We start from the raw sequence: 22,783 nt of genomic DNA on the forward strand, positions 1-22,783 counted from the left end.
CCTCTGTCCGCTCTTACCCTATGAGAGGACGGAAAAAGCACGGCGCTCCGCCCCCTGTCCGCTCTCACCCTATGAGGGGGCGGGGGACGAGCACGCCGCTCCGCCCCCGGGCGTGTTTTTCTTCTGGTCCTATAAGAGGAGGGGAGCACCCGCCTCGCGCGCGCCTTCAGGAGGGCGGGGCTGCCACCTTGAGTTCGTGTTTTTTTATTTTTTTAATGCCTTTTTTTCTTTAATGTGATTTATTTTAATATTTTAATTTGTTCCCTCTTGGGAGGCGTTTCCTCAGTGACCCAGGAGCGGTCCCGCCTCGACTCCACCCCCCATACAGACGAGCTCCCGGCTGCGCCCCGCCCCTGGGGCGGCCCGGGCGCGCCCCCTCCCGGGAGAGCCCCCCGCGCTCGCCCCCGCGGCCCCACCCCGCGCCGAGGCCCCGCCCCCGGCCGTCCCGCGCTGCCCCGCCCCGCCCCGCGGGCCGCCGCCGCCGCCGCCGCCGCGAGCGAGCTGGACACGGGCGCGCGCGCGCGGGCGGGCACGCGGCCGTCGGGTCCCCGCGCTCCGTCCCCCGCCCCCTGCCGCCGCGCTATAACTTGGCCGGCGGGGAGGCGGCGCCGGCGGAGTCGGAGGGCGGGGAGCGCCGAGCCGCGGGCCCCGGAGTTGCGCGGGACTCGCGCGCGGGCGAGCAGCGGCGGCGGCGGCGGCGGCGGCGGCGGCTCTCGGCCCGGCTCGGGGGCGCCGTCGCCCTGGCGGGGGGCGCGGGCGGGATGTGGCGCCTGGTGCCCCCGAAGCTGGGCCGCCTGTCCCGCTCGCTGAAGCTGGCGGCGCTGGGCAGCCTGTTGGTGCTGATGGTGCTGCACTCGCCGTCGCTGCTGGCGTCCTGGCAGCGCAACGAGCTGGCCGACCGGCGCTTCCTGCAGCTCAATAAGTGCCCGGCCTGCTTCGGCACGAGCTGGTGCCGCCGCTTCCTCAACGGGCAGGTGGCGTTCGAGGCGTGGGGCCGCCTGCGCCTGCTGGACTTCCTCAACGTGAAGAACGTGTACTTCGCGCAGTCGGGCGAGCCCCGCGAGGGCGGCCGCCGCCGCGTGGTGCTCAAGCGCCTGGGCTCGCAGCGGGAGCTGGCGCAGCTCGACCAGAGCATCTGCAAGCGGGCCACCGGGCGGCCGCGCTGCGACCTGCTGCAGGCCATGCCCCGCACCGAGTTCGCGCGCCTCAACGGCGACGTGCGGCTGCTCACGCCCGAGGCCGTGGAGGGCTGGTCCGACCTGGTGCACTGCCCCTCGCAGCGCCTGCTCGACCGCCTGGTGCGCCGCTACGCCGAGACGCGCGACTCGGGCAGCTTCCTGCTCCGCAACCTCAAGGACTCGGAGCGCATGCAGTTGCTGCTCACGCTCGCCTTCAACCCCGAGCCGCTGGTGCTACAGGTAGGGAGGGGGGCGCGGGCCCTGGACCCTCAGCTCCCAGCGGGGGGGTGCGCGCGCTCGCCTGCCCGCCCCGGGACTGGCCATCGCGTCCCCCCCACTACCCCGTTCTTTGTTGCAGCAGCGGGCGCCCCGCATCCCGGCCCTCGCCGGGGCGCCCGACTGGGGTGGCGAAGGTCAGAGGGGCTGCGGGGTAATTGGGGGGCGGCTGGGGAGACGGGGGCGGTCGGAGGTGCGCGGGGTGGGGCTGGGGGACGCAGTGTTCCGGGCCGAGCCAGAGCCGGACGCTTTGCAGCTTCATCCCGGGTCCGCCTGCTCCGGGCTGCGGGGAGGAGAGCTGGGGCCCGGGCGCGCGTTCTTGGTGCTCGCCACTTTGTTTCTAGAACAGTTGTTCCTTTGAAGGGGAGCAGGTTGGAGTGGGCCGGGGGGGGGGGGTCTCTTGACTGGTGGTGGCAAAAGAGAGGGAGAGAGACAGACACAGAGAGAGGACTCCACCCCCACCCCCCCAAAAACGAATAAAAGCCGCGTCTCCCTCCGGAGAGGCCCCGTGTCCACCTGAGCCCGGGCCCGAGCCCCTGTCCTTGCAGAGCGGCGGCCACTGCGGCTGGTGACCCTCATGCCCGCGGCGGGGAAGTTGCCCGCGCCCCGGCCGCGCGGAACGACGCGCAAAGTTGGGGCGCCGCAGCCCCTGCCCGCCGCGCGCACCCCGGGCGCCGAGTCCGCCCTGCACCCTCGGCGGGGGTCCTTTTCCTGCCAGGGCTGCAATTGCAGCGTGCAGTGACCCCTTAGCCACGCGGCTGGAAGTTGTCCGCAGCCCCTTAGCTCGGCGGGGAGGAGAAGGGTTTCTGCACGATCCGGACCTCGTCCCGAGCTGCAGAGGGGGGGGCTGGGGTCTCGGTGCATACCCAGGCGCGCCGGCTTAGGTGCTGGGGGTCGGTTTCTGCACCGGCTGCAGAGTCAACGCTGCCCGCTCCCTCCAGCAGGGAAAATTCCCTGCAAGCAGTCCCCGACTCCGTAGCTCCAAGCTAATCAGCCCGAAAGTGCGAGTCCGTATTTACAGGTATGCGCGCTCGCGTGGAAACTTACCAGCCTCTACCCCCGCTTCAGTGAATCTGCCCTTGCTCTTCGAGAAATAAAAATCATAACAGTTTCTCAGTAAGTTTCATCTCCGGAGAAAGCCTTGGCAGGAGCGCCAGTGTGATGAAAAGATCCTAACTGTCAGATTCAGAGACGCCCCTCACTCTGCCCCGAATTGGGTCCTGCCTCTCCTAGTAATTACCCCCATATTTTGCATTTACTGGCTTTCACCAGCTGCTTCTGAGCACTGAAGGTTGAGGAGCATCTAATATTAGAACCAGGACCTTTTAAATATTACGCCCTTTGTTTTTTTACATGGTTGTTGCCTTTGAGAAGGAGAAACTTTGACATTCGATGGGGTAAGGTCAGATGAATGTACGCTGTTCCAGAACTACGTCTGAGAAGTTAGAAGTTGACTTGGCAATATCAATTCACTTTATTGTTGCTATTTCTAGGGTGCTGTCTTGGTTTCTAATTCTTCCCTTAAACATATTCTCACTTTTTCTGCAGTGATTATTAACTTTAAAGTTGATTTTTACATATCACTTGCAGTCATAATTTAAACTGCCGCACAGTTCTTCAGAATGCAGGATAGTTGGATTAATGTAGGATGGGAGCATATTTTTAGTACAGGAGGAGAAGTGTTAAAATTTCTGAAGGACATTTATGAATTGTGTTTTTAATTTAGTCCAATTCTCTGGAATCATACTAATACTTTATAGCTAATTATATATTCTGACATGTAAAATTGGGGTCTTTTGTACCAGTGAGTCATCGTGGTATATTTATTTTTTCACCTGATGAATAGCTAGTAGAATAAGAATAAGAAGCCCTATTTTTAAAACAAGACTTCATTGAGCTACCACTTTGTAGAATCACTTCATGTTTGATAGGAGCTGCTGAATCAAAGAGGAATAAAAACGGTGGAATTGGGCTTTTAGTGTTGAATTTAATAGACACATGCGGATTTGTAAAGAATTCAAGCACACCTGAAACTTACGTTACGATGCTGTGCTACTTCAGTAAAAAACAATAAAAATTGAAGTTTAATGATGATATAAAACCACTCAAATGAAAGGTATCTCAGAATTCTGTGGTCTAGTAATAACCTAAGTCAGAATAAGATGTTCATTAATTTTTGTTCAACACTTGTGCAGTTGTAGTTATACAGGTTTCTGTAAAATTTTAATAGCAGTATTATTAATACTACCAAAATTGTAGCAATATTAATAGTAGAAAACTCTAATTAGGCTGTTTATGCCCATTTTCTTCCAGTACTTCAGAACTATTTTAAGCAGACAAGTGTGTGTTTTACAACTGAAAGAGCAAGTCACATTTTTTTTTTCCAGGAGAGGGAGCTACTTATTGAATTTTTGGACAGTTGGTAATAAGCTGTGTTTTTCTTACCTATATTGTTCAAACATTGGCGACTTTACAGAAAAAGTCATCTGAATTGACTTCATCACGCTGCTATTAGTAAGAGTTCTGATATAAAAATCAAGATTCCAAAAGCAACATCAAAAAGTGACTCCTGTCAGATAAGCAAAAGAGTTTCTAATGCCTCTTCAAAGTAGACCTGTAAGATAAATTACACACATCCCGTAAAACCTGCACGGCTACATGGATTTATAATGCAGATTTCAGAGTAGAAAGAGGAAAATATAGCCCCTCCCATTCTCATGTAGCTATACTAGCTTTCACAGTTATCTGACTGTAAAGAAAATTGTTCTGCTATAGATTTCGTATCTTCTGGGGGGGGGGAAGGTTAGCATCTCAGAGAGCAACAAATAATGCTAGTACCTTTGTTTTTTGCTCCCCTACCTTTTCCTTTCGCATTTTTATTTCATCATGAGTTGTATTTTATTTTAATTATAAGTATATTATAATCCCATGGGGGAAACTGGGGAGGAAGGCTCTGTTGAATCTGTTACATCATAATGAAATCAGAAGTGGAAGTATTGAAGTATCAGATGTATTCTGTTATGCTCAATTTTCTACCAGTATTTGTCCTTGATTTTATTGGAGGGCGGAGTGGGAGAGGGAGAGAAGCTGTCTTATTTCCAGTAGCCTGGGCTGGTTCTTGCCTTTCTGATGTGGGGAAAGTGAAGATGAGCTAGAGGAGGAAGGCCCTGGGGTGTTAAGTGGAGAAGAGATGGAAGTTTGTTCGACTACTACATTTGTAGAACTTTAAAACTTTCCTATTCAGGCTCTTCATAGGAACTCTTCCCTCTCCCGTCCGCCACCCCCACGATGAACTGTAGTTTAAACTGTATTTTCAAGCTTTTATTTCAGTTCTTGAAATGATGTAACAAATGCAAAACACTTTTTACTGCCCAATGCACAATTTAGACATTGAGTAAGGTAAAAGTCAGGCTGTCTCTTAATCTAGTTGATCATTGTTTGCAGCGTGGATCACCTTAAAAATAGTTAAATCGTTGTAATATCAACAGTCTTTTAGTTATACTGGTTTAACTTGTTCTACATTACAGGATGACTGTTTACAAAATACTTGAAGTGTTGTTTTTGTCTTTCAAAATAATTTGTATGGGAGAATATATTTTTAAGATGTACTGCTAGAGACACAGCTTTAGACGTAAAAGATTATGACTGCTTAGCCTGATGATTTTACTCTTCACCGCGTGGTTCTTCCTTGTTGGACTCACTTGCTGTGATGGGTCTTATCAGATTAGAACCTTCCTCGTCAGCCCCCACATCCTGTGACTCTGAGCTCTTGAGAGATTCTTCATGGCTTTCCTGAGCCTGGCTTTAACTGATGCGTTTAAACTCTTCTAAAAGTGGCCAGGGGGATGGGAATCAGTTCCTACTTGGCTTTGGGTTGGCGGCCAATGCAGATAACCTTTTACTTTTATTTCGGGAAAATTCTAGAAACAGTAACCCTTAAGAGAGCTCCACTTCAGTAGACATAGAAAGATTGCACTCATTTGTGGAATATAAAGTAACAGAATGGAGACTAAACCCAAAAACAGTAGAGATGAGTACCAGGAGGATTACTCCACAGCTTAGAAGCCAGCCTCGCATGCTGGAGAAAAAGGCAGCTCAGATAGGGAAGGGACCACCAAGTAAAGGGTGCTAGGAGGGCCCGCTCGGGATGGGAGATGTGAGTTGAAAGTAGACTATAGACCGAACACGATGGCCACTTAATTCCTCTACTGCAAACTGCAACGCCCAAAAGGAGAGAGCAAAAGGGAATGCCCTGCCACAGAGGTGGGGGGGGGGGGCGGGAAGCATGGGGGGGAGGGATGCTGGGACCATTGGTGGTGGAAAATGGGCACTGGTGGAGGGATGGACACTCGACCATTGTTATGACTGAAATGCAAGCACGAATGTTTGTAGGTCTGTTACTGTACCTCACGGTGATTCACTAATAAAAATTTTTTTAAAAAAAGAAAAAGGAAAAAGAAAGCTCCACTTCAGGTCAGTGGAACAGAACTGCCTGTTTTCTGAATGTATCCCAGTCTCTCGGCCTTTGGTACTCTGAAACCCCTTCTGTACTCTCGTCAAACTTTCAGACTATTTTCCTTCAGATTTCTACTGCCTGGGTCAGCACACGGATGGAAAAATTACTTTTGCTTCAGGATTTGCTTTTTGGAAGGGGTGAAGTACAATCTTAGGCGATCTTTAGACGGGTTTTTATTTTTTTTTTCTGGCTTATGGTCTCTCCCTGACCTACTTCTGATACTGCTCTCATAGTTGCTGACTCTTCAAAAGTGCTGACATTTTTTGCTTTTGCTTTTCTCTCATTATGTACATATTAAACTAATATGGTCTTACAATGTCAAGCTGCATTTTTTCAACACAGGCAGTAAACTTTGGTAGATGATTGGCAAATGTCTCCATACTAAATTACTAGTTTAAGATGGCACTAGTCAGTAGACCCTGTCTGGTTTTAAATTATGCATTCATATAATTTATGCAATGTGTGTGCATGCTGGCATGCGTGCACGGGATAAAAAATAGGCAGGGTATACTTTCACTAAGCTACATCTTAGCCTCGATGCCTTTTTAAAATAGATTATTGATAGGAAATTATCTGTCGTGGAGTAACAGTCCCCTCTTTGGACTTATAGCCCTGGATGTAGAGCCCAGAGAACTGAAAATTTTTACTCCTCTGGTAATAGGTTCCTTAAAAGGCATTTGGGATTGGAAGAATCTTGCTAAGCAACCAAAAATCTACTCTGAGGGTATGGATATAAATGACTAATTGCAATGTGAGGTATTAAGTTTTACCCGAAGAGGCAGCGGGCGCTTTGTCAGATGACTCATTCGGGGAGGGACAGCTCGGTTTTCTGCAAGAGTAGGGGACGCCAGGGACAGTTCAGAGAACTGTGTGAGAGGCAGAATGAAGGGGCACTCCGTGAGTCCAGACCATGCTTAACTTCCCGGAAGTTACTCCATGGTGTTGAACGTGTGGCCTGATGTTTCCTGCCCGTGGCCAGTGACCTGGACATGTTCATGTCCCTAGGGGCCTTTGTAAGGATTAAAGGAGACAGGACTCTCCAGATGCCACGTGTGAAATATCTTACATTGTACTTTTGACTTTCAAAATAACTTTAAGAAATGATTTAGTACGTTGATGACTAATAACTTTAATAACAAAAATGTAGTGGAAGTTTGGGTTGTTGGCAGGCCTTCGTGGGCCCTGAGACAGTCGTGACCAGCTGAAGACCGGGATGTGCCGCTCTCAGAGTCTGCTGTTCGGTTTCGCTGCTCCCTCAGGGTCACAGCTATGAAGTAGATGACAACTGTGTGACGTGACGTTGCTCCCACGGGGCCATAGGAGGAGAAAGAAGGTGGGGAGGGAGAGAAGGAGAGAGGAAACGGGGAGGGGGGAGGAGAAGAGAATGAAGAGAATGAATTGGATCGGGGATGGAGTAGTTTCAATTGAGTGGTCAGGTGGTCAGCACAGGGTCCCTTTAGCTGAAGCGGGAGTGATGAGTAGGAGCTAATGCCTAGTGCCGCCGAGCTGGAGGCAGAGTGTTTTTAAGGTTAGGCCAGAGACAAGGCAAAGTCAGAGGCAGACAGACTTCAGAAAGAGGGCGACTGTATAACCGATCACAGAGTGAGGCAAGGGCCTGCGCTGGCGGTGTAGCCTTCTGATAAGGCTGTTTTTCAGAGCCATGGGCAATAGCGGTGTTTTTAACAGTCTTGTTTGTGGAGAATGGGTTATCAGGTAGTTTTTTACTGATGTATGGGAAAGAGTAGGGTGGTTTCAGGGAAGGGGGCTGTGGGTCAAGAAAGGAGGGGTGAGACCTTTCTGAAGGTTTCATGTTTTGGAGAGAGCTGGCAAGACTTGCTCAGACACGTGCCTCTCAGTGTCTGGACTGCAAACCGAAATGCCCAAAGTAGAGAGAGAGTCTTGGGGGAACGGTGTGCCCTAGAGGCAGGCGTGTGGTGGGGTGGGGTGGGGGGATACCGGGGACGTTGGTGGTGGGAAATGCGCACGGGTGGGGGGATGGGTGTTCCCTCATTGTATGACTGAAACTCAAGCATGAAAGCTTTGTAACCATATCTCATGGTGATTCAATTAAAAACAAAACAAAACAAAAAAAAACTTGCTCATGGGTTCAGGCCAGATGAACGAAAGAAATATCGTTTCTTTGGGTATTTGATCAGAGCAACTACTGAGTGACAATTCATGATCGTGCTGAAACTTTCAGAAGCGATGGATTTGGGGGAGGGAAACCAAGAATATTGCTTGGCTCTAGGAAGGCGGCAACAGGAAAGCAGGTCTCATGCCTGGCCCCGTGTTTCAGAGCGAGCCTCCCTACTCCCTGATGTTTCGCTGCTCTGAGGGACTGCTAATTCTGTTTATGCTTTAAAGAACCAGGGGGATTGGTGCCGCCTTCATTAACCAGAGTTGCTGTCTGTGGTTACTCAATCAAAAGGATTTTTTCCCTTCTTTGATATTTTGTTTCCATAGTTGAGTTTGGTGTTTGTCCTGGTCCTTTGAGTTGCGGCTCCAAGGCTGGGCTTAGAGTCGGGAGGAGAGGGTCGATGCAGACTAGTAAATTGAAGCATATGGAAAATTTGTGGACCAGATTGTTGTTCCTTTCACGTGAAAGGATGATTCATTTCTATTAGACTTGGGTACTTAGTCCTTTTTATTGTTGATATGTTTTGACAATTGTTTCCAATTTTAGATACAGCTGTTGGACACGGTATTCAGTGAGATAATACAACCTTGCTATTTTGAAGACATTGCTTAATGTTGGGGGAATTCTAGGTGGGTGGGAAAATGGCATTCAAGAAATTATTTAGTGAAGAAGTGGAACACAGCCTGTGATTTGAAAATGCTGATTATTAAGAGTCTACATTATTTGCAATGGATTTTGGCCACCAAATGGCCATGTAAGTGAAAAGCTAAGGTATTAGAGAAGTTTTAGTAAAAGTTAGGTACCCATGAAATCATGCTAGCGATTTCACTATATTCTCTAGTAATTTCACTGTATTCCCCCCATAGACAGTTCACAAAACTGTGAACACATTAGTCTGTCACCAGTCATGTTGACTAATCTCGACGAACAGCTGTTATAACATGCGTTACTACAATGGGATTCTGTTCAAATTTGGGCTTAAAAACTTTTTTTTTAAACTTCATGTGAAACCTTTAAATGTTTTCTAGGCTGTAAAAGACATTTACTTTCAGAAACAATTTGTTTTCTCGTCATTTAGGACAGACTATAACTAGATCATAGGTTGTGTTTTGATTGTTAATAGTTTTTTTTTCCCCAAGCAAGTATCTTTTTGCTAGGAATTTTGTTTAAACACACACACACACACACACACACACACACACACACACACACACCAGTCTTAACCTCTGTCATCCTTTCATTTATCTACTTAGTCAAATAGCAAAGGTTATGTTCCTCTTAATGAAATGTTAGAAAGTTGTGATGTTGTGATTACAAGATACTTTTGTTTCGGGTATGTCAGGAATTCTGTCCTTCTGGGGCTGCACCCCTGGGTGCTGAGCATTGGCAGACCTCACATCTGGACCGTCCTCGCTTCTGGGCCTAGGAATTAGGCGCTTTTCAGTTGGGTGTGCAAGCCCTGCGTGGGTTCGTGGGAGGAGAAACCAACGCAGTCGAACCAGACCGCTTTGGGAGTGACTTTATTTTCATCTTTTGGTTTCATGTCTATATGTAAATAAATAAAGCCCAGCAGATCCTGTTCCATGTATCCTTACGCATAAACCCGTGTCTCTTTTTCTGCCTTTTTTCTTGACTGGACCAACGTCAGACGACCTTATTAATCTGGTAGAACAGTGGCGATTGATCCAACTATCCTCGTACTGTCCAAACTTCTTACACTCGAGTTCTGTCCCCCGGCTTGTGTTGGCCTTTTCCTTGCGTGTAGTAGAGCGTGTTGAAGAGTTTGTATTTTGTTCTCTGAGTCCCAACTGGTTTCTCCTTGTTAACTTTACTGCAGCTGTTTGGGCAATTTTTTCAGTTCCGAGAGGACAGCTTTAGACTCCAACTGTGCCTGGAATGTTCTTAGCACCCCAGGCCCGCGTCTGTTTCATATTCTGCTGCTCCTTTCCCTCACGGTCCCTCTCAGCCTGGGGAGCGCGTCCCTCTAGACTGTCCTTCCCCTCCTCTGCATACTCCGATTCTCCCAAGTTTGCCACAAATTCTGTGATTTAACGGGTTCAACTACTCTCTTGCAACTCAGATTGAAAAGGCTTCCCGAGGACTGAGTTTTAGTTAAAACTGTTGGTGAGCATTCGATAGGGAGTTAGATTCAGTCCAGGATTTTTTTTTTTCCACTCCCTGGACTTCTCACTGCCTTTTCTTCTGCCTTTTCTTCTAACTTAACTTCTAGTTAACAGGAACCCCTGAAATATGGCTTGACCTTACAGTCTTCTTCGCAATTGCACAGTTCTAAAACTTGTAGAAAATAGGTTTGGTGAAGTTAAAAAAAAAATGGAGTTGTATGGGGTAATTTATGTGTTTTATTCCACTTAGGATGCATATGCTTATTTTTTTAAAATTTTTTTTTTGGGGGGGGTCACACCTGGTCATGTAAAGGAGTTCTTACTGACTCATGCGTTCAGGAATTACTCCTGGCGGTGCTCAGGGGACCATATGGGATGTTGGGAATAGAACCCAGGCTGGCTGCATGCAAGACAAATGCCCTCCCCGCTGTGCTATCACTCCAGCTATGCTTATGCTTATTTTTATGGCCTACATTTTCCTAGCAGAGTGCAGCCCGGAGGTGTTGGATAGTTTGAGTGTATGCTCGTATCCTTATGTTACCTGTCCCAAACCCCAGAACCATCCCAATGGCAAGATGCTGGACTCGCCTGGTGATGCCTCTCACTATCAGCAGTTAGTAAACTCTCGGTTTTAGAAGTTACCTTCCAGCAGCTCTCGAATTTTTTAATAGCCCTTGCCCTGTCCTGTTCACATAAACTGTCGTGACATTTGGTTTCAGTAGATAGGTAACGGATCAGTTACTTGAGCCTTTAGAATTTTGTTTGTACACTCACCTTTTATGAGTGAAAACCAAGTTGTAGTACTGTGCTTAGGTGTATACATACATGTAACCCATTTTTAAATTTTTTGCTTTGTTAGTGTTTTGGCCCTATAAGTTTCTCATGGCTTCAGCTTTTTTAAAACTTCCTAATATATCTATCCATCATAAATTAGAAACTACTAGATGATAATACCAATGGATTTCTGATATAGTATTTCTTGGCTTTTTTTTTTTTCATTGTTCTTTCAGCAGGTAATTTGAAAGTAAGCATGTTTCCTTGTGTTTGGTAAGAAATTCTTTATAAATAATTATAAGTCTACAAATTATATTTCAGACTATCTCCCTCTCATACTATTTTCCTTTGATCTTTGGATTGCTCTGATGAACATGTGATACAAATGCTATGACAGTTTTACAGAAGACACTAATGTCCCGAGGAAGATTTCACTGTTTATCATCACTCTCCTAGTGAGAGCAGAGACAAAGTTTTCTTTATAAGTCCAAGTCCTTATTATGCTAATTATGCTATTTAATACTGTACTGCCCATAACGCTATATAGGCAGTATATATACATAATTATGCATGTAATAAAAAAATTTCAAATTATCAGATACATAAATCTTACTTAATTTTCTATTGCTTATCTTAGGATTGATTGACATTTCTTATTACCTTCATTTTATTAACTTTCAAAATGAAATGCAACTTAAAATGGAAAGAAGTTTTGTTGACTTTTTTTTCCCCTCAAATTTTGGCTTTAAGTTGTGTCAGTGTATTTAAGACCTATTAGTAAGTCTTGAGTTCTGTAATATCCAAGAAGTATTTTTTGATTTCTATCATGAAAAACAAAAAAGATGCTTCACATGGTAATTTATCTGAAGTTTCCTTTTCAAAATACTTCTGTAAATTAAAGCATTTATATTTGAATCTTAATGTTAACCCATGTTTGTTATGTTTAATTTTTACATTGGTCAAATGTTTAGATGGCTTAGCTTGGACTTGAACACATGAGTAAGGAAACAACTTCTTGGTTCTCAGACTTTCACAGTACGTGACGGTAGCCAAGGTAGTTATTTTTGCGGTCCACATTTTTAATTTTTTAAGACAAATCTTAAAACACAGGTCTTCGGGTCACCTCAAACAAGTACATGCTTTGCATTTATTGTGATTATTGCAGTGAATTATTGACACTTGAAATAGCATATGCAAAAATTTTTAAGGAAAAATGTCTTAGCATTTATACCACGGTGTGTCCAGTAGAGTTGTGTCCCAAATAAAGTTGGCTATTTTGACTATAAATATTTCTCATATAAACAACTGATGAGATGTTAGTGTTAAGTTCTTCTAAAAGATCAGGCAGCAACTCTATGAAAGAATTGTGGCGTTTGACTTAAAATGAGGCCTACTAGGGTTTCAGTCAACATTACCAGACATCACTGAACATAAGATTGCTCAATGTGACATTTGTTCAGATATATCCATCCTCTTCTGTAAGTGACCTGGGTAATGAAGTGTGTATTTGACTGCTGATTGCCAGTTGGACAGGCTCCAGAGACAAGGAGGCATTTGTCCCTGTGCAGATGTTGGCAGGGTTCACTTTTCTCTCTCCTGCTGTCAAAGACCATTTTATTTCCACAAAGATTTGTTTGTATCTGTCCTATACTATGGAATGTGAATAATACACCCGTACTACATGGATGAGGTTTTCTGTTGTACTTTTCTTGCATAACAAATTTATATATTTCCACATTATTTTTAATGCCTTCATGTTTATGTTCTGGGCTTTAGACAGGAATAATTCTGGGAAACTCAAGATTTTTGTAATCATTTTGTCAGAACTTTCAAGGTTGTGGATGTTTTGAAGTTGGGAGGGAAGGTTGAAAATGGCATATGAGTTAGCAGATAGTTGTTCCACTTCACATTGGGTCTGAGCAGGCGTCACACCGCCAGTGCCCACAGAGAGACAGTTCTCAAGTACCAGGTGTCAGAGTACTTTCCTTCCATTGCTGAAGAGCCCACAGTATCGGGAGCCTGAGATCGCAGAGGGGCTAAGGCACTTGCTTGCTTGCAGCCAACCCCAGTTTGATCTCTGGCGCCCCTGAGAGTGATCTCTGAGCACAGAACTGGGAGGACCCCTGAGGACTGCTGGCGGTGGCCCAGATCCTTCCCCACTCCCCCAGCCCCCAAAGAATCCATTGTATTGTCCTAAACTAAAATTAGTGTTGAAAAGCGATAGGAATGCCTATGAATGGATCAAGAAGTTGTGTACACACACACACACACACACACACACACACACACACACACACAAATACTATGTAGATCGAAGAGCAGAATCACTCAACTTTCTGCAATATAGAGAAAAGTAGAGGATGCCGTGTACCGTGCTGAGAAGTTTGCCGGAAGGAAAGGGATAGGTAGAGAATGATCTTGAAAATTACAGGACTTAAAGGGTTCACAGCAAGCAAGCAACAAGGGTCAAAAACAGCGCAACAGGAGAACTGATCCACACAGTTGAGTATTTCGTGGGGAAAGGGCTTTGGGGTCCTTGAGTGAGGGAGGCGTGTACACTCTTTATGGGTGGAATTATGCAAACAGGATACCAAATATTTAACCCAGTAAATAGGAGTGCTACTAAGGACTGTGTTTTTTGTTTGTTTGTTTTGCTTTTTGGGTCACACCCAGCGGTACGGGGGTTACTCCTGGTTCATGCACCCAGGAGTTACTCCTGGCGTTGCTCAGATCCTATGGGATGCTGGGAATCGTACCCAGGTCTGCCTTGTGCAAGGCAAATGCCCTACCCGCTGTGCTATCACTCCAGCCCCAGGAGTGATACTTTAAAAAGAGGCCACAAACTATTAATGTTTAGTGTGAAATATTAAATACCTTTTGTTGAAAAATTAAAAAAAACAAAATTAATGTACTTACCATATTCAGTGACCCTTTCATATTAAATTCTTACTGTTTTTGTAACTAACTTTACATGTACACACATGTTACATATATGTAGGATGTATATATTAGAACAATGTGCATTAGTAGGGTTTAAAGATAGCATAAATGTAAATAGGTAATTATGAATAATGTTTAATTCTAAAAATCTTGTTCTGAAGTCAAGGATATATATTCTTAAGGATATTACTGAGTTTCTAGCAATTTTACAAAGCTCAGGGTGAGATTAATGCTATTGATTAAGGAGCCCAAGATAAAGAACCTCATCTGTGTTCTTTCTAATGTTCGAGGGTGTTCAGCTTTCAGCAGTAGACATAGGCCACATTTAGATTCTGTAGTGTTTCGTTTCCCATGAAATCTAAATATCACTTGGTAGTTTTTTTCCTTGGATTACAAGGAAAGGCGCTGGTTTTTAAAACATACTTCCGGTCACATGGTCTTCCAAAAGGTTGTTTGGAGCATTAAGACCCATCCTTTTCCACCCATTTTTATATTGGAGGGTGATGGTTTAGCACTGGCAAGTAGGTGAAATAAGAATATTATAGGTATAGAATGCTTTCATAATTGGATTGGAAACTGCAAACAAACAAAATCCTGGGGGCGAGGTGGAGATTTAGGACGATAATCCCGCTTTAAAATCCACTAGTCTAGGAGAATAGATAGTTTTTAAAAGTGAGCCAAGTTGCGCGTCGAGTGCGGTGGTGGAGAAAGGGAAGGAAGACGGACTCTGCATTAGTATCTCAGTAGTGGGAGGGAAGAACTAAAGGTACTTGGAGTTGAGTTTGCTTTGTTTACATTTTCCCTTAGCAGCCTTTGTGGTTGGTAAACACACTAACCAGGCACCCTCTGAATTTTCCCCTTAACCTGCTTCTAGAGTGGGTGAATCTTAATTGTTTCCTTAGGACCTGCACTACATGGTAATTAACCCTGATAAAATAAATAAGCACCAGTGTGCTGTCTCCTCTAACATAAAAGCCCACGACTCAAGAGAGACTCGATGGAATTCACCCTGGGCATCAACATAGCATGCATAGTTTCCGGTGCTTACTAGATGCTTACTGGTAGGAAGCAGGCCTTGCTGTCCGTTTGGAAGAAAGGATTGGTTGATTTTGCTTTACGCCAGCCAGAGGTCCGGAGAAACATGCATATTTAGAGATTGGGTAATAAACAATGTGCCGCCAGGGGTTTTGTTGATCATGTTGAGATTTTTGATAAGCAGTACTAATCATTCTGTTTTAGTCTGGTAAAATAGAATGATTTCATATGAAGTTCTTTATGTTAAAAAAAAAAGGGGGGGCCCATAGTAATGAAAGTAATGAGTAAAGCCAAAGTGGCACTGCAGAAGTGTTGAGTATTGTGAAAAACCCTTAACGGCGTGCCCAGGAGCAACCTCCGGAGGGTCTGTGAGAAACCTGACGCCTTCATTCTCCCTGAAATCCCTAGTAATGTTGCGGTCATTCTCCTGTAGAGTTTTCCATCTGATGAAGGCTGGCCGTTTGCCAAGTATCTCGGAGCCTGTGGCAGGATGGTAGCCGTGAACTATGTCGGAGAGGAGCTTTGGAGTTACTTCAATGCGCCGTGGGAGAAGAGGGTCGACCTGGCCTGGCAGTTAATGGAGATCGCGGAGCAGCTCACGAACAATGACTTCGAGTTCGCACTCTACCTCTTGGATGTCAGCTTTGACAACTTCGCCGTTGGTCCTCGAGATGGGAAGGTCATCATTGTGGATGCCGAAAACGTTCTGGTCGCTGACAAAAGGTTAATTAGACAAAGTAAGTATATCACTTTCCTATTTGTTTTCTGTACACTTTTCTGCTTGTTTGTTTTGCTTTTGGGTCACACCTGGCAATGCTCAGGGGTTACTTCTGGCTCTGCACCCAGGAATTACTCCTGGCGGTGCTCCGGGGACTATGTGGGATGCTGGGACTTGAACCCGGGTCTGCTGAGTGCAAGGCAAATGCCCTACCTGCTGTACTATCACTCCAGTCCCTTCTGCACTCTTTTTATATCAAAATAATGTTTACACGTATATGAAGCAAGACATTTCCTTATTCTTCTGGGCTGGTACCCTAGCATCTTTCTTTGCTTTATCTGTCCAGTGTTCATAAATAAGTTCTATTGTATTCCTAAGTGTTAAAAGTTTATTTCTTTCGTTAACTTTTCATTAAAAACTGCTGCTTCCTTAATGAAGGCATTTCCCCCAGAGTTTCACGACTACTTATTTCTCGATGCCTATTTATTTCATACACAGGATTGGAGGCCAGTGAAGACAGGAACTGTATATCATCTGTTTTGTCTGCCATTGGCATACTGTAGCCATCCCTTGTCATTAATTACATTGACAAGTAATCGATACGCCGAATGAACCCTGTCACTCACCTCTGCTGCCAGTGTCTTTAGTGCCAGAGTTTTGCCCCGTCTGTGTGAAATGCTCAGTGTGAGGGTGCTTTCCGCTACAGATCACTTTTTTCTTTTTTTACATCATCAGGCACGTGTATGTTGAAGGCTGGAGTGTGTGCTGTACCTCAGCTGCTGGTTGGAAATCTGTTTCCGGTTTCCCGCAGGGCCTGGCTTCTCAGACTGGGGCATGACCTTGTGTGACGTCCCGTAACTGCACGTGGGCATCTTGAAAAACTGGGTAGTGGTGAAGAGTTTCTGGGCATAAAACAACCGAAAAATGATTTGTCAAAGAGTTATTTCAGGCACCTTGATTGACAGTGCCATCGATGGTGGGGCTTCATGCCTAAAACAGTCCAGCCCATTGTCCCCGTGCCTCCCCACCCCTCCGTGAACAGCCCGTGAACCCAGGGTGTTTCTTGCAGTGGTTGCCCACGTCGCCTTTCTCAGGAAAAAAGGCAGTGAAGGGACTGCGTTGCCGGTGGAAGAAGTTGACGAAGTTCTGGCTCTGGGCAGGCCCAGCTGTCCACCATGGTTCTCTCCGCGTTTACTAGATTGACTTCTAAATTCAGTGTCTGCGTCGTAGCCCAGTAGGAACCTGACGCAGTTCCTGCATTTACGTTCCTTTTTTCCTGCTCACCGCGTCTCTCCCTCCAGCCCAGGTGCTGGTCTCATCCTCCAGCCACAGGGGACTTCTCTGTGTCCAGAACCACTGGGCCTGTCCCTCGATGCTTTGAATATACTCCAGTATTTGCGTGGAGGCCCTGGGCACAAAATACTCTTCTTTCCTCTTTTTTTCTGACTTGTTTATCTTTCAAGAGTCTAACCAGATGTCCTTTCCTCTGACCTTCCTAGAGCCCGACAGAAGTCCTCCTTTCTCTGTACTCATACAGCAGGGTGCCGTGCTCATCACCCTCCCAAGGGGAACCTTGCCGAGTTCTTTCCCCTGGTACCGGTGGGCTCGAGTCACTGCTTAGTAAACTAACGCAGTTGCTTAAAACGATAGTACAGTTTAAGGACAAATAGTATGCTGATTAGTGAAAGGCATCGTTTTGAAGCAGTGCCAACTCTTTTGACATGGATCTTTCTTCCCTGGTGCTCAGTGCTCAAGCACATGCTCTAACACATGCCTCTTCTGTGTGGATGGTACCCTGAGTTCAAGTCCTGGTAGCACTGTAGTGGTGTTATCCTGTTGTTCATGGATTTGCTCAAGCGGGCACCCGTAACATCTCCATTGTGAGACTTGTTGTTACTGTTTTTGGCATTTCGAATATGCGGGTAGTTTGCCAGGCTCTGCCGTGGTATCCCACAAAAAACAAATAGATTAAAATAAAATCTATTTTTCTCTTTCCGCCTTTCTGCTTCACAGATAAACCTGAGAACTGGGATGTGTGGTACGAGAGCAAGTTTGATGACTGTGACAAGGAGGCTTGCTTGTCCTTCTCAAAAGAGATCCTCTGCGCTCGCGCCACGGTGGATCACAATTACTACGCGGTTTGCCAGAACCTCCTGTCCAGGCACGCCACCTGGCGTGGCACCTCTGGAGGGCTCCTTCACGACCCGCCCAGTGAAATTGCCAAAGACGGCCGGCTGGAGGCCTTGCTGGATGAGTGTGCCAACCCAAAGAAGCGCTACGGCCGATTCCAGGCCGCGAAAGAACTGCGGGAGTATTTAGCACAGTTAAGTAACAATGTGAGGTAGTCGACGTGCGGTGCAGTTCCCTCTCTTCAACTTAGTAGCACTGGCCACCAGAATCCATCTGGACAAGGAGATGGGGAAGTCTGACACGCGGAGGATGGCGCGCCTGCACTGATGTCGCTCACGTCACCGTCGTCCCCGGTGGACGTTCCTGCAGGACTCAACGCCACGCTTCTGCAGATAAGTTTGCAGACTCGAGTTGTCAGTGACTGCTTCGCACCCCCCCCCACCCCCCAATTAAGCCTGAGTGGATTAATGGATATTGTGAAGCTATTGGAAATGAGTCTGATAGTCACGTTGGCCTGTGTATCAAAGGGTACTTGGTACTTAGTTTGCATTTCTATCATGATTTTGTGAATCTCTTGCATTTACTTTGAATGGCAAGTTAGATCGGCCTGTTTTATAGGCCACTTTTTCCTCCTGATATGTAGGGTTCCCCCCCCCCTCATTTTTATGTTTTCTATTACATTTTACATGTTTGGGTTACTCGAGCTCATTTAGGTTTTCGTAGTCAATTCAGTGCTGTGCTATCCACAATGTCTGTTGCTGTTACATTATGGGGCAGGACTCCCAGGTTTATTGTTGTTTTTTAGCAAGTGGAATATTTTATTATGTAAATACTTTTTTCTTCCCACCCTCTGGTTTTTACCATTTGTCGCATGAGGTCATTTCAGGTTATCTACCAGTTATATCCCTCTAGGCCAATACTAGTGTACACTAAACATGAAGTTTGGCATATGTCGCAAAACATCATTTTGTCCTTTAAAATACTTGAAGACAGTGCTAGCAAATTAAACCATGATGTTAATTTTGACTGAGGGAAAAAAACAAAGCACCATAAGCTAGTGTTTTTTAAATGCTAACTAGTCCAAGATAGTAATGCATATGCCAAAGAAATATTAGACCTAGTCCCATGGTTAAAATTTAAAATTGCTCACCTGTTTATTCTTGCAATTGCATCTCCAGTACTTTAACCCCATCGTTATGAAATTCAAATGTCCCTTATGTTGAAAAGCTACAGCTCTTAAGCGTTCGTAGCTTAAGGGCATTCAACCTTGCATTCACTGGGAGCTTTGAAAAATTAATTTGGTGGTCAGGTTTAATTAGACAACATAATATTTTATTTCATAATGGACTAGAAGTTTCTATTGCAAAGCAGACAGTTTGGCCAAACAGCCCAGGATCAATTGGTCTCATTACCTAATTGTTAAAGTTAAGTCTGTGATAAAAATTTAACAGACAGAATTGGTGGGCTCCTTTTACAATCTGTTACAACATAGAAGTTGACTATCAGTGACATGGGTGATATTTTTTCCATTTGAAGTTACTAATTTTCTTCATAGCAGATTTTTGTATGCGTGCAGTATCTATTTCTAGACTGACCTTATTCTAAATCAGAAAGTGATTAAAATATATGCACAACCAAAGCCACGTTTTTCTTTTTCCATTCATTCAGCCACTATTTATTGAGTATCAGTTTTTTAGCCGGGTACATTCCTAGCTGCTAACCTGTCTGAACATTACACATGGGTTAAATAACTACAGTGCTTTTCAAATACTTCAGTGTAGATATTTCTTAAGTTCAAATAGCGTTCATTAAATTAGTATGCTTTCATGCTATTTTACTGTTGTCACGAAAGTTCCGTGTATACCATCTATAGCTCATTTGCTGCAAAAAGAGCAGGATGACATCAGTAATTAATCCAAGTTTTAAAACCAGAAGGAGAAGGGAAAGAGCCTCTGTGTTACAAAATAGATTGTATTTATGTTCATTTTTTTATACATCAATACATTATATACACATCTATCAACCAATCCTTAAAAAAAAAAACAGTTAAGTGCTGGAAATTTTACTGAGCTGAGTTTGTACAACTTTGGAAAAAATTTAAGGGGAAAAGAGAAAATCACTCATCAGACATTCGCTTCATCCTCAACTGTCAGGTAAAATACTGATCTTCAAAGAGGAGCACCTTGATACTTGCTAAGTATTCGTTACAGACCTTAGCGTGCCACTCACACAGGGCTTGTGCTCCAGCGGCCCAGCTAACATTTGTCTCACGTTCAGGAAGATGATTGTGACTTCGGAGCAGGAGGTAAGAGAAGACTCCGGGCAGTGGTGGCTACTCATGGTAGTTTTTTACAACTGCCGTTTCCCCATGAGATTATGTGGATTTTCATTTATCTTTGGAAAGCTGGAGAAGATAGTAAAAGAGTTAAGGGTTTAAAATTACAGGGAAAAATATGTATGTGAAAAGCAATAAATATTTTGTTCATTTTGCTATCAAGATGTTCACTATCAGATATTTATTATACAGCAGCAATTTATATTTTTAATCATTGCCCATTAATAGACGCAGTAAAATATTTTTGAATCAGACATTTGGGATTTGTATGTGCATTAAAATTGTCTTTTGTACTGTAAGTTACTGTTTAATTTGAATATTTTACCAGAACTGTCTCCCTGTGCCTTTATTAATATAAAGTTGTTTTTACAACTTTTAATGATCTTAATAAAGAGTACTTTAAGAACCACACCTTTCCAGACTCTCTTGACTTAATATTCAAATATATTTGAGTAAAAAGAAAGGTTGTATAGGTATATATTTTTCCCTCTTTTTTTTAAATTTTTTTTATTTATTTATTTTTTTGCTTTTTTTTTTTTATAATTTATTTATATTTAATTAGAGAATCACCGTGAGGGTACAGTTACAGATTTATACACTTTTGTGCTTATACTTCCCTCATACAAAGTTCGGGAACCCATTCCTTCACAAGTGCCCATTCTCCACCACCCGTAAACCCAGCGTCCCTCCCACCCTCCCCAGTCCCATCTCCCCCCCACCCCACCCTGCCACTGTGGCAGGGCATTCCCTTCTGTTCTCTCTCTCTAATTAGCTGTTGTGGTTTGCAATAAAGGTGTTGAGTGGCCTCTGTGCTCAGTCTCTAGCCCTCATTCAGCCCGCAACTCCCTTCCCCCACATGGCCTTCAACTACAATGTAGTTGGTGATCGCTTCTCTGAGTTGCCCTTTCCCCGGAACGTGAGGCCAGCCGCGAAGCCATGGGGTCAACCTCCTGGTACTTATTTCTACAGTTCTTGGGTATTAGTCTCCCACTCTGATATTCTATATACCATAGATGAGTGCAGTCTTTCTATGTCTGTCTCTCTCTTTCTGACTCATTTCACTCAGCATGAAACTTTTCATGCCCATCCACTTAACTACAAAATTCTTGACTTCCTTTTTTCTAACAGCTGCATAGTATTCCATTGTATAGATGTACCAAAGTTTCCTCAACCAGTCATCCGTTTTGGGGCATTCGGGTTTTTTCCAGATTCTGGCTATTGTAAACAGTGCTGCGATGAACATACATGTGCAGATGTTGTTTCGATTGTACTTTTTTGCCTCTCTGGGATATATTCCCAGCAGTGGTATTGCTGGGTCAAATGGGAGCTCAACCTCTAGTTTTCTGAGAATCGTCCATACTGTTTTCCAAAAGGGCTGAACTAGCCGGCATTCCCACCAGCAGTGTAGAAGGGTCCCTTTCTCCCCACATCCTCTCCAACAGCGGTTGCTTTTGTTCTTTTGGATGTGTGCCAGTCTCTGTGGTGTGAGGTGGTATCTCATGGTTGTTTTGATCTGCATCTCTCTGATGATTAGTGATGCAGAGCACTTTTTCATGTGCCTTTTGGCCATTCGTATTTCTTCCTTGGTAAAGTTTCTGTTCAGTTCTTCGCCCCATTTTTTGATGGGGTTGGATGTTTTCTTTTTGTAGAGTTCAACCAGTGCTTTATATACCATTGATATCAACCCCTTATCTCTTGCAGATATTTTCATGAAGTTTTTAGAAACTATGGGTTGGTGTGGGGCTGGAGCCATGGCCTTGCACGCGGCCAACCTGGGTTCGATTCCTCTGCCCCTCCCAGAGAGCCTGGCAAGCTACCCATGGCATATTCGATATGCCAAAAACAGTAACAACAAGTCTTGTAGGATGACATTGCTATGTCCTTTTCCCCTTGCCACAAGGAGCTTAGGTTTATCCCGGTCACACCCATCAAGGTGCTCCCGAGTCACTCCCATTCCTTTGTCTTTCTGTAACCACTTTGTGATCTCTTCCTCAAACAGGTAATCAGCTTTCCCCCTAATCAGACTGCTAATTTGTAAGGTCAGATCTTTCTAGGACACTGAACTTATAAGTTAATATTGCCTTTCTCTTCTCCTTATGTGTTTTGAATAGTTTACTTTAAAGCAGTGTCCCTTTTGTATAGACACAAGAAGACAATATTATGCTTCTGTAATTTGGGATTTGATTAGCTTCGAATATTATTCATTCCCGTGCATCTGCTTTCTCCACTTAAGCCTCAGTTACCCTCAGTTCCTAGCACCCCAAAAGCAGGGTCCTGATGACGGATGGGATGGACCAGGGCAAGTGGTGAGTTATTTGCTACCCTGTCATCGAGATGGGCCTGGCCAAAGCGCCACCATTCTTATAACTATAAGTTAAGAGCTTGATCATGGACAAATGCTGTCATGATCCAAAAGTAATGAGACTAGGACCCTGCTAGGGATAGGAAAGACTAATCTGGCCTGAGCACTGTAGTCTGAGATCAACATGGCCCCTGGAGAGCAATTCAATAAGCTTAATGCATCTCTTACTGTGTCCATACAAAATGATTAATATGAATGCTTATATGGTTGTTGGACTAGGAGAGGAGAAACACACTCTTGGGATTCCAGACCTTGGGTG

The 22,783-nt window shown here is 44.9% G+C and overlaps 1 protein-coding gene across 1 annotated transcript; it reads left to right on the plus strand.

The window, feature by feature from the left end:
- Positions 1 to 570: 570 nt before the first annotated feature.
- Positions 571 to 20,573, plus strand: DIPK2A (divergent protein kinase domain 2A). Its single transcript, XM_055126411.1, has 3 exons — positions 571 to 1,418; positions 15,413 to 15,716; positions 17,711 to 20,573. The coding sequence occupies exons 1-3, from the start codon at positions 762 to 764 to the stop codon at positions 18,040 to 18,042; spliced, it is 1,293 nt and encodes a 430-aa protein (XP_054982386.1). The 5' UTR covers positions 571 to 761; the 3' UTR covers positions 18,043 to 20,573.
- Positions 20,574 to 22,783: the final 2,210 nt, after the last annotated feature.

The sequence above is a fragment of the Sorex araneus genome, chromosome 2, assembly GCF_027595985.1.
Source record: "Sorex araneus isolate mSorAra2 chromosome 2, mSorAra2.pri, whole genome shotgun sequence".
NCBI lineage: Eukaryota > Metazoa > Chordata > Mammalia > Eulipotyphla > Soricidae > Sorex > Sorex araneus.

What these genes read in the sequence shown, in the direction of transcription:
- DIPK2A (XM_055126411.1), top strand. Translation starts at nt 762, where the DNA reads ATGTGGCGCCTGGTGCCCCCGAAGCTGGGCCGCCTGTCCCGCTCGCTG. An exon ending in CCGAGCCGCTGGTGCTACAG is followed by an intron (nt 1,419 to 15,412) that starts GTAGGGAGGGGG and finishes ATTCTCCTGTAG; the next exon opens with AGTTTTCCATCTGATGAAGG. An exon ending in CAAAAGGTTAATTAGACAAA is followed by an intron (nt 15,717 to 17,710) that starts GTAAGTATATCA and finishes TCTGCTTCACAG; the next exon opens with ATAAACCTGAGAACTGGGAT.